Raw genomic sequence first — 12,044 nt, forward strand, 5'->3', positions numbered from 1 at the left:
GTTTTGAGTTTATACAATCATTAAGAAATCTTTGGTTTTGGCTGGAAATTTAAAAACAAAACAAAACAAAACAAAGAAACCACCCTCCCCTGGCTTATAGCAGCAGTCTGAGGACCTGGCGAAGGGTGTCTTCAGCTTTACGGGTGGGAACTGGAGGCCAAGCACTACATTCAAAGAAAAGGTGAAAGGGCTGGGGATGCAGCTTCTGAAGAGCCCACTGAATATAAGATTGTCAAATAATATAATAATAATAATAATAATAATAATAATAGAAAACAACTTAAATATTTGGATTTTTTTTTTTTTTTTGGGTCATGTCAAAGGAAAAAAGTGAAATGTGTACGCAGCAGTCCACTCCAAGGGACCTTTGGTGTCTTCCCTTCCACCCAGGTCTCAGGGGAAGGAGACGGCCTGGACCCCACCCGGGGAGAGGCAAGGACAGAAGTCAATGTGTGGCCAGTGTCAGAAATACGGGGTGGGGCGGGGCGCAGACAGCTGGCACCCTGAAGGCAGGTGGCAGGACAACCAGGTTATGAGACCTGGGAAGACCCTGGCAACAAAAGGAACCCTGGGCTGCGACCAGCCCCAGCTCGCAGTAGCCTCTGAGCAGCGGCATTCAGGGGCTCCTAGGGTCCCACCGTAGCCACAGGTCCCACAATGCTATAGGCCAGAGTTCAGCACTGCCGAAAGGGGAGGGTGGGTTGGGCAGCTCTGTGGGGCTGAGAGGAAGTTAAAGCAAGCCACTCAGTCACGAGTTAGCAATGAGGTATACAAGAGCTCCCACGCCAGGTGGGCAGAACTCTGTGCTCCTCACTCGCCTCTGTCACTGCTGTCCCGTGCAGGCGGTGACCTGCAGGGTCAGAACCCTGGTGGACCCTCGCACGTGCCCAGGCGAGCAGAGCCAAGAGCTGGGAGAAGGCTCTTTCTACCCACCACCAACCTTCGAGGAGACATACTGGTTGCTGCAGAGTCCGTGCCCTGCATCTGCGTAGTCTACGATCCCTCCCTCTTTCTCCCATTGTTTACAGTCTTAACCACCATCAGGCCCCACTAGTTCACTCTGCTCTTAGAAGTGGGCGCCTTCTACAGACTCATGTGGGAATGGAACTGGAGGTGGGCACCCCCCATCGCCTGCAATGTAGTGTCCCTAGGTTGCCACCTGAGCCTCTGAAAGTGCTTTCCTGCCTCCCTTGCTCTTAGACTCCAGGATGGCTGGGGCTGGACGGGATCGGGCTCTGCTGTAAGAGATTCCGGTTTCAAGGAACTAAGGTTTCCAGATGTCTTGTTTTAAAATAGCACTGTCCCCAGCTGTCCGCCCGCAGACTTGGGGTACAATGGTGGAGAAGTCAGAGCTGTTGCCAGTTTACAGAAGCAGCCTCCATCTGTTCTTGTGAGGTTGTGGCCAACTTACATACAACGATCCAGTGAACAGGGAAAACCCTACAGCAAACCTCAACATTTTTACACTAAATTAGTTTGGGGGTCTTAACTTTTGGCAGCATCCTGGGTTTGAACCAGAAGCCGACACTGGGCATATGGACAGACTCAGGGACACAGCAACAGTAAGCGCCTTCCTTCCACGCGGTCCTTATGCACACCTTGTCTTCCCACAGCTTTGTTTCAAGTGCTCTTATCTTCAATATCCCTATCACCTACTTAGAAACCTACCTAGCGCTTTTAAAAAAAGTCACACATTATTAAGACTACCTTTACATAATGTCAGAACAATAAGATTATTAGGAAAGCTATTATGAGGTTCTGCACCCTGATCATTTTTGAGGGATGATTAAGAGAGCAACTATTCCTATTCCCTTCCCTCTCCCTTGCACGTGCCCTGTCTGGAGGACACTGAGACAGGACTACTCAACTTCCCAGAACCATATATTTTGAAGTCATCTGGGAACAAAACAGCTCTACAGGAGAAGGGAAGAGCTTTTGTTTCCTTTGTAATCCTGCTCTTGAAAATGCTGCTTCATAGGAGAGACAGGACAGACACCACATCTAAACACTGTCTGAACCCAAACAGGCTCTACAGTTCTATTTATGAGGATTAGATAAAGGGAAATAAAGAATTTACCCCATCTTTTGCCCTCCCCAAATTTCTCAGCAATTCCAAGAATATCTCGGCCACACGGAGCAACTCCATCTTCACAGAGCCAGCAGAGGGATACAAAACCAATCTCTTTTCGAAAGGCAGAATAACCAGTAAGACTTTCAAAAAATGGGGAGGAGGGAAGAAGGGGAAGAAGAGACAAGGTCAAACTTTTCTAAATTCCAGCTTTTTGGTCCTATTCTCTCTGCCTGTTTTGAAAACCAAAGATAAGCAGTGACACAGCAGTGTCTTTGGTCACAGACCAAACCCCACGTAAGTTCTGTGAGATGGATCACTTATTCAAATAAAAGCCTTTCTGGAGTGCTACATCTGAACTCAGGGAGCCGGGAGCATGGGCAGAAAGGGCTCCCAATTCTCCTGACCACCACTGTTTCTCCTCTACGCCCCCACTTGGAACAGAACTCCCCTCCATCCCACCAACCAACCGGTCCTTAAAGGCCGCACCTTGTCACAGGTGTGAGGAGCAGGCTGGTGGTCTTTCTTCTGTTTGTGTTTCTGGTCTAGACAGAACTATTCTTTGAGAAAAGGAAGTGAGGTTTTAAATGTTGGGCTGCTAGCACAACATTCAACAGCTTGACAGAGGATGACACGAAGAACCACCTTAACTGTCCTAGGTCAGGGCCATTGCTCAATGCTGTCTCTCAGTGAGTTGGTGTGCATCTTCCTCTGTCTCTACTTCTCCCCAAACACTCGGATGACTACACTCATCCTTTGCCTAAGTGTCTGCTATGTACAGAGGTAATGGTCATTAGGAGAGGCTGGCATGTTTGGGAGCATGGCAGCCATAGAAAAGCTGCAAATGCTCCCGTGGCAACTCCCACACACCACTGTGCCCTGCCCTGCCCTGCCCTGCACACCAGACCTCAAAGGGCTGTAAATCCCAAGCCCAGTCCCAGGGACACCAGGCTTCCTTCGGCAGGACAGACTTAAGGAAACACACACAACAACATTTTCCTTCTAACATAATCATCTTCTCCCCGACCCCAACCCTCCCTAACCCTGTAAATTGTAACCTATAAACAGGATCCCAAATACATACAGCATCAATCATGTTTATCAATGATAATGAACATTAGTTCAACTAAATACTACAGCTAGAATTATTTCCACTATTTATAAAGTTTTTTCTTTTATTTATTTGGTTTTTAGTTTAAACCAATTCTGCAACACGTAAGCTATGCTGAGGTATTTTATGAAGGTGCCAGAAGCCAGCGGTTACCCACAAGCATCAATCATCCTCACAGACTAAGGTACCACATTCACAGAGAAGGAGGGAGGGGAGGGAAGGAGACCCAGATGAGACAGCCACCTAAGAGTCCCACAGAGGCCAGGGCAGAAGAGTCCAATAAGTAACTGTGCCTCAAGAATAGGGAGGGCCATAGAAAGCGACAGCCATTAGCCCAGAGAACCGGATGCAAACTGGACAACTCAAGAAACATGTTCCCTGACCTCCTGGTAGGACCCTTTCAAGTCCTGCTGCAAATGTCAAGGCTGTCCTGTTGAATCTCTCTGGAGTAAGAAAAGGATGGGCAGAACCGGCAGAGAGCTCCAGTCAGCTGTCAGGGATGACCCTGCTGCCGTCTGTCCCCCACTGGGTGCATATCGAGGTGCCACCCAGCTTGCACACAGCTCACCTCAGTTGTTCTCAGAGGAATGTCAAGGGACTTTTTTTTTCCTTCTCAAAACTAAAGATAAAAACCCAAAAGATTTACCACTTTATAAAGTATCATCTTCAAAATGTTACAAACTGAAAATGACTTCAGAATGGCCAGGGCTATGATTACACAAGCAGTGAGACGCATTAAGTGCTTCGTACACAGACACACACGCACACACAGACACAGACACACAGTGAACTCACAGTGGTCACAAGCAAATTCATCCACCAACTCCTGTTCCTTCTGGGTAATTTAAAATTTCAGACCTTTTAGTCTTTTTCTTCCATCAGTACTGGCAGTCTAAAGAGTAAAGAATAAATAAACTTTAAATTCTTCAAGTTCAAATGCGGATTTAATGAGAAGGTATTTGGCCAAACTCTCCTAATGAATCGCTGCAGCCCTTCCTTGACCAAGGGTTTCAGACCACAGGCTGGCTTTTGGGGGTTCCTTATGGCCAGGCCACAGAAGGCTGCCCACAGGAGGGTCCTCACTTCTTCATACCTGGGCAGCATTTTTTTTGGCGGGGGGAACTAAAGAAAGAGGCTTCTCCTCTGCTTCCTAGCTCAAGGATCTTATTTCTTTCTTCGTTAAGAAAGACTGTGAGGATGATATAGCTTGGGAACCACTTTAGACATGAACTCTCAGAGGGCTTCTCTGTGAACCAAGTATTTATTATCCTAATTGCAACATTTTCAATTGGGATTTTTAACTAACAGTAATTACCTATATTTGCAAATATATTCGGTTTTTCCAGCACGTTAAATAGAATTTAAAGATTGGGCTAGATGTTGTGTCAAGCAAATATTTGTGCTTCTGGATAATACACAGACTATTTCCCCATCTTCCTAAATAAATGAAAAATGATGGACAAAATAACATTAAAAAGAGGCATAATTGTGCTTTTTCTTTCCCAACAAACGCTATAGAATGAATCGGCAAGATGAACAAAAAACTTTTTAATCGATATTTTCCCTTTTGCTAAAAAAAGTTCACTTCTAATAATGCTACCACGAAGTACAAATAGGCATGCTCCTGCATAAGAGGGAAGTTGGATTCCTTTGGTTCCATTCTTAAGCAACAAGCTGAGTATGTTGGGAAGGTACTGACCTTTCTGACAATAAATAAATGGGAGTGTGTATTACATCAGCCAAGTGATATAAATATTTTTTTTCTTAATTCTAAAAAGCTGCCTATTTTTTTGAACTTCAGAAACAGCACTCAACTTACTTCTTAGAACAATAATACTGTTCCTGTGAGAGGCCCCCTTCGGGTCTTTCTGCTCTGTCCTTCAGATTTACATGGGATATAAATAAAGTTCATGACCAAATTGCATTGCTCATGATAAGCAGGATTTAAACAACTACATTCACCACCCCTAGGGATGGCCTGTTACCATGGGCAAATACAGTATTGTTATAAATGCATTTAAAATTAGTCTTTGGCTTAATGTGTTAAGCAAATTCATGGATGAAATAAAACTTGTCTAAACATTAAGGGGAAAAAAGAACAATGCAATGCATTGTAATGATCTACTTGTTCCTCCTCTCTGAGATGCAGAAACTCTATCAAATATTTCTTTTTGGTCAACTGGACCTTTTAGTTTGAAGACTGTTCCCAGAAAAGGTGGCCAAAAGTTAAGTCTGAGTACCGTACCTTAGGAGATAGTTCATTCAATTCAAAGAGCATTATTTGAGATGATAAAAAAAAAAAGGAATGATATAAAATAAACAAGGACTAAGGTGATCATGAAGCAGTAAGATCAGCAGAGTTTCCAGGGATGATGATGATGGGGAGCTGATTCTAAACAAGACCCCCACCAACAGCTCTATTAGTGTTTCATGTGTACATGCATAAAAGTACCTTTCATTTCACAACTTAAGTGAAAAAAAGAAAAAAGTTTTAAAGTTACCTTTGTCTAAAGATTTACTTTTTTCAACAGAGGTTTTTATGCTGGCTTAAGGTCTACCCTCATCAAATGATTCACATTAAAAAAAAAAAAAAGACAGAATCCTCATATTCCAAAGTGATTAGAATATAGACAGGGTGGGGGACTCAAAGATCACTGTGCTGACAGTTAAAGCTTAGCATCTTCTTCGGTACTGGAGTTTGTTGGTGAAGCTTATTTGGGAAAGGGATCATATTTTTAGCTACACAGAAAACAATAACAAAAACAGCCTTTCTTTGAACTCACTGGGCATAGCCAGAGTCCCCTGAAGCTCTATGCTTCCTTTGGTAACATTTGGGAAACTGATTTACAGCTTCGGATCCAGTATGGTAGCTATCTGCATTTCTCTTCTGGAATCCTTCCTCCTAACTTCCACCACTCCCAAAAGAGGGACTTGTGACTATGGGCAGCCACAGTATTATTAATAGTCCTAAAATCATTTACGCAGACTGAAATTAGACATGTCAAGTCAGAATAAGAGATTATATTACATTTAACTACAACAGAGAAAAAGCTGATGGAGTGGAGAGAAATTAGTAACTAACAGAGCCATTCTATTTACATACCAACCTAAATAAACTATTTAAAAATCAAGGTAAGTCTGCCCAGAGGATATTACAATTAACCAACATAGAAGATTAAAAACAAGCAGCAACCTTTATATAAAATTAAAAAAGAAATGAAAAAAGAAATTGTCAGTAGCATCTATCTCCTCCATGTGTCTGAACTGCACATTATAAACTAGTCCATTAGTACAGCAGCTTGCTAAAAAATTGACTTTGGTTCAAGCTTAGTTTAAACAAAACAAAACAAAACAAAACCACACACCACACACAGAAAGGTGGACAGACATTTGTTAGTTTCCCTGCTTGCAGTTCACTGATTTTAGAGGGATTTTAGGGAAAATGACGGGTAAGAGGAAATTTAGGGGTGGTAGTTAAATACTTTGTGAAATAAAACAAGAGGAACTAAAGAATTAAAAGGGGACTAAAATGTTTCTGACCTTTAATATTAATTTGACTGTCTCCCACTTGAATCTCTCTCTCTCTCTCTCTCTCTCTCACACACACACACACACACACACACACACACACACACGTACACATTTGTGTCAATATTACTGCCTTCCCGAACAATGGTGAGGAGAGGCAAATACGCGAATCCCAGCTCCCTTGAGGACACAAGCAGAGCAATCAGAAGGAAAGCTCTTTCTCAACCCCCAGCTCAAAGAGGGACAAAGTGCAGTCTTAGGACCACCCGAGACTGAAGCAAGTGCCCAGGGACACCAAATGGGAACCTCTACCTCCAAAAAGAAGGGAAACTTAGATCAAGCTACAAGGTGGGAAGGCAGTCTTTGGAGGAAAGTTTTTGGTACACAGAGTATTATAAAAGTACATTGGCAAAAATGGGAACTGAACCTCTATATTGCCCTTGTTCCTCTTGATCCATGTTCACAAGCTCCTCCCTTCCACTGGCTCATTTATGTGGTCTAGAAACACCCTGAAAACAATTACAGAGCTGATCTCTTTCTGTAAGAATAGAGAGATGTGCACTGCTGTTGGAATTCCTGGCAGGGGCAGCCCCCCAGGGGTGCACCATGTTCCTGCTCAGCGTTTCTTCAGAGGTTCTGCAGAACCCAAGTCCCACCAGCAAGTACCTTGTCAGTCAGAGAATCCAGAGAGTTCAGGTTAGGCCTAATGAGCCATCCAGTGGAAAAGGAAGTCTGTGGTGCTCTAGAGGAAAAGGTGGCGACCTCAGACTCCTCTCAGGGACTCTTTTGGATATATCAATTGATGGACAACAGTCTAATAGAAGTCCTTTAGAAAATAAAAAAGGGAAAAGTTCCCCGATACCAGTAAGTCAATTTGTTCTTTGCCAACGAAATTAAAAGAAGTTTGGATGAGAAACTCCCATAAAATGAACAAACAAACAAACACACCAACAGTAGGAGCATTTTTCAGGAGATAAGAAATCAGGCGAACCACCAAGTCAGGTGTCTGCAGTAGTCTTTGCTCTTTGGAACCAAATCCTGCCTGCAACACATAGAGCTGTTCCCATGGAGAGTAGCGGAAAGCAGCTGCTGCACTACAGGATCTGGGCCTCGGGGGCGGTCCATGATTGGGTGAGTGAGAGCTACAGTTCAGCAGGAATTCCTTCCTACACAAAAGTGCTCCAAAGGCACGCCTGCTGGGGGAGGGGCGTGTTGGGCGGGAGTGTCTGCACACACTGCCTTCAGCTTTTGCACCAGCCTCTTGCATAAGTGGCAAAAGAAAATCATTTTCTAGCACCTCTGTAAGAGTCGTGGAGGATAAGGAAACCAGCAAGAACATTCCCCGCAGTTAAGAGCATACACCTCCCTTGCCCCAAACCCTCCCTCCCCACAGTGTGGGAGCTCACTGAAACAGGATCCAGGAGCAAGAGACAAACATGTCCAAACTATATATATATATATATGTGTATATATATATATATATATATATATATAAAAACAACAACAACAACCATAGAGATACAGTAATACAGGCCAGCCTAAATTGTACCAGTTAAGAAAGGAACCCCCAACGCAATTGATACGATTATAAACACCTTGTTATGACTTAATGGCCTGTACAACAGACCCATAAAAATGATTTTTTTTTTTTTTTTTAAGAAAAAAGAAATCTAGTCAAATCAGAAATCCCTTCCTACACTGGAACTGGTACCCACCTTAGCTTGTCATCATGACTGCTGGAGATGATAAGTAGTCCTTCCACTTGTTTTTTTTGTTTGTTTTTGATTTTTTTGTTTTTAAATTTTTGGTTAGAAAGTTCTGCAATCCATGAAGCAATCCTGGAAAGACAGTGTTCTATTACAAAACCAGGCAGATGCTGTCCATCTCCATCCTTGTTCTCTTCTGGCATGTGGAGCCCCTCTCCCCTGCCCCCCCTCACCAGATGGTGAGGGCAGCCGGCTGGCAGCCTAGCCACACTGCAGAGAGGTGGAGGCCCTGGTGGCACCTCCGCCCCCTCTCACTGGGCCTTGGAGGCGGTGGTGGTGGTGGAGGCAGCCCCACTGGCGGAGGCCACTGTGAAGAGCGAGTTCTGCATGGACTCTGCCGAGCTGGAGGCGGCGTGAAGGCTGGCGACTGGTGTGGAGCTCCCCGTGGAGGCTGCAGCGGCAGACACCAAGCTGACGGGGTTGCTGGTGAGCAGAGAGAGGTTCTGAGGGTTCAGGAACAGAGGGGCAGTCACGATGTTGGGGGCTGCTCCGGCATTGGCAAACACCAGGTTCCCAGTTGCATCCAGTGACGTTATTGGAAGAGAGCCACCGGAAGCAAGGGCTAGACACAGACCCCGAGAAACAGGCAGGAAGGAGAAGGTTAACGTCATCCTGGAGAAGCTGGATCACATTCGTCACAGCTCTGCGTTTTCATGTAGCTCAGGAAAAAGTGCGAGCCTCTGCTGACTTTTCTTCCTCACAGAGCTACACTGATACCAACCGGAATCTATTTATAATTCTGAAGAATGTAAAGGACTGAGAAACATAACTTATTGAGTATCAGCAGGGTAGGTTAAGGAGAGTTTTAAGAACTGTCTAATGATGACTCAGTCATATTTTATCTTTAAATTAAGTTTATTTCATTTAACCTACAAATATTTATTAAAGCCAGTAATTTTGTCTTCAATGAAATTGATATTAAACTACCTACGTTCAAAAGACAAATTAGCTAAAGTCATTAAAGCATTAAAAATATATTTTTTTGTTGGGCTGGGGATGTCACTCATTGGTAAAGCACTTGCCTAGTATGCATGAGACCCTGAGTTCTATCCCCAGCATGAGGGAAAAAAAAAAAGTTTTTATTAAACCAACTGGCATTATTGATAAATTTGAGCAAACTCTTCATACAAAATGAAAACAGTCTTTAAATAAAAGGCTTTAGTTATCAAATAAAGTGAAAGGTCTGCCTGATTCTTATTTCCTGGGCAGACCTAAGATAGCTGCTGTAGCAGAGACAAGAGAGGCAGTGAGGCACATGGCCTCGGTGGCTGGCCAAGGCCAGCACGTGATCATCAGGGGAGGATTTCTGTAGGATGCTGCTGTTCTCCACAAATTCTATCATCAACATCTTATTTAAAATAATTAGGGGCTGGGGCTAGGGCTCAGCAGTAGAACATTTGCCTAGCCTGTGTGAGGCCCTGGGTTCAAACGCCAAATACCACATAAAAAAACTAAATAAACAAAATAAAGGTATTGTGTCCATCTATAATTAAAAGTATTAAAAAAATAAAATAAAATAATTAGGACTTCCATTTTATAGCGTATCCTATTACCTGACAACACTCCCACACACTCCCAGTCACATAACCTCACCCCATATGTGGATTTCAGGGTTTTTCTGATGGTACTAAAATTTTGGCTGGTAACATAGTCTATAGCTCAAGGGAATGCTCCCGACTTTGGATGTGACCACAGAAATACGACACAACAGTGAGACTTGGTGTACCCTGAAGTTTCCTGATATTCCAGGCTTAGGGTCACAGACCAATTCTAGATCTTCCTAGACTATCTGTGGTCAGGCATTACGCCTCTGTAGTATCCCCATAGCCCAGAGATACTCCCTAATATAGGAGAAAAAGTGATTTATCATAAATTTAGTCCAAAAAGAAATCCTTGTATAACAAAAAGCTTTAGATCTGACCATCAATTTAGATAGAACTTAAGTCAAACAGAAAGTCAAAATAACATCAGGCAATCAGGGTTATGATGTGTTTTTTCTGCAAGTCAACATTCTCTACAGTACGCAGCTAGACACACCCATGGCACACTAATCTTGATCCAAGCTGACTAATACCTTATTTTTGGCTCCAAGAATGTTTTATGAGCACTAAGTAGTCAAGAAAACAGTGTTCTGATTAATATGGAGATGCTCTCCTAAATCACACAGCCCCTTCAGACATGAAACACAGATGCAGAGCAGGACCAACCACCCCTTCCTGATGTGGAATGCATGCCCCTCGAAGGGCATACAGGGACCCAGCACAGGCTTGGAGGCAACACTACAACCCGAATGAGCCTTCTACCCTGATGTTCATTCAAGAAATAAAATTGTTGGGCTGGGGATGTGGCTCAAGTGGTAGCGCGCTTGCCTGGCATGCGCGGGGCGCTGGGTTCAATCCTCAGCACGAAATAAAGATGTTGTGTCCACCAAAAACTAAAAAATAAATTAAAAAATAAAATAAAATAAAATAAAATAAAAATGTCCTGAAAATCCGCCCCATGTGCTCTATTGACCACTCACCATAGGACTGTCCACCCACGGTCTCAGGGGCAGGGTGGGGCTGGGACTTTTACTTGGCCAAATTTGCCTTGAGAAAGATTTGAGATGAGCACTTGGATAAATTTATCTGGAGGAAAAAAAAAATCTGCCTCCAAGTCTATTCACATAAGAAAATAAACATCAGCATAAAGTCCTGGTTTCTTAAAATATACCAAACTGGGTATTCTTCTTACAAACTAACACAAACCTTTTTCACAAGGATATTTTAATAGTCCTCGAGAAAAAGCCAGTCAGCATTCAACCATCCCTCCATCAAGCTCACCTCTAGCAGAGCAGGCTCCTTGCCCCCATCTCCCCAGCACAAGCTAACCAAGGAAAGACTCCTGACTCACCTTGAATAGTTGCCAGTGTACTGTTGCTCATCAGAGCTGGGCTGAGAGCACCGCCCAGGGTCCCTGGATTGAGGCTGAGTAAGGCACCTCTGCAAGTCAAAATAGGGGCCACACTATTACACACAGATGCAGTGTCAGCTCAACAACACCCCCAAAGAACAAGAAAGAAAAACTGGGGTGGGGAAGTACATGGAGCAGTTCTCCCTACACTAATGCTTGGCTGCTTCTGAGTTCCTGCTTTCCTTGAGGCTTACTTGCCATAAAGTTATATGGTCTGCATAAACACATGACTTTTACAGTTACTTTGACTCTTCTTTGAATTATGTCATTCTTAAAATAAATAAATAAGTAAATTAAAAAATCCAAACAAACAACACAAAAACTTCAGAGAAAGGAATTCTCAATAATATGCCCAACAAAAATAACGTAAAATTGGGCTGGGGTGGTGGCTCAGTGGTAGAGCACTTGCCTAGCATGCGTGAGGCATTGGGTTCGATCCTCGGCATCACATAAAAATAAAATAAAGGTTATTATGTCCACCTACAATTAAAAAAATATTTAAAAAAATAACATAAAATCAGGAATCTTCTTACTGCTTCTCTTACCATGTTTGAGAATTAGAAAGAAGATAGCTGAGTGTTTAGTGGAGAAAGCACAGAGAGTCAGGAATTCTGGGCTT

At 43.4% G+C, this 12,044-nt stretch overlaps 1 protein-coding gene across 2 annotated transcripts in view; it reads right to left on the reverse strand.

Moving 5' to 3' along the window:
- Window positions 1-8,224: 8,224 nt before the first annotated feature.
- The window catches only part of Pou2f1 (POU class 2 homeobox 1), a 128,994-nt gene continuing 125,174 nt past the window's right edge, over window positions 8,225-12,044 (reverse strand). For both annotated transcript variants that reach the window (XM_076873029.2, XM_076873028.2), the window contains exons 15-16: window positions 11,366-11,454; window positions 8,225-9,035 (exon numbers count right to left, since the gene is read on the reverse strand). In XM_076873029.2, the coding sequence (XP_076729144.2) occupies window positions 8,725-9,035; window positions 11,366-11,454 (400 nt within the window). In that variant the 3' untranslated portion in view covers window positions 8,225-8,724. The remainder of the gene's footprint in view (window positions 9,036-11,365; window positions 11,455-12,044) is intronic.

The sequence above is a fragment of the Callospermophilus lateralis genome, chromosome 13 (genome assembly GCF_048772815.1).
Source record: "Callospermophilus lateralis isolate mCalLat2 chromosome 13, mCalLat2.hap1, whole genome shotgun sequence".
In the NCBI taxonomy this organism is placed as follows: Eukaryota; Metazoa; Chordata; class Mammalia; order Rodentia; family Sciuridae; genus Callospermophilus; species Callospermophilus lateralis.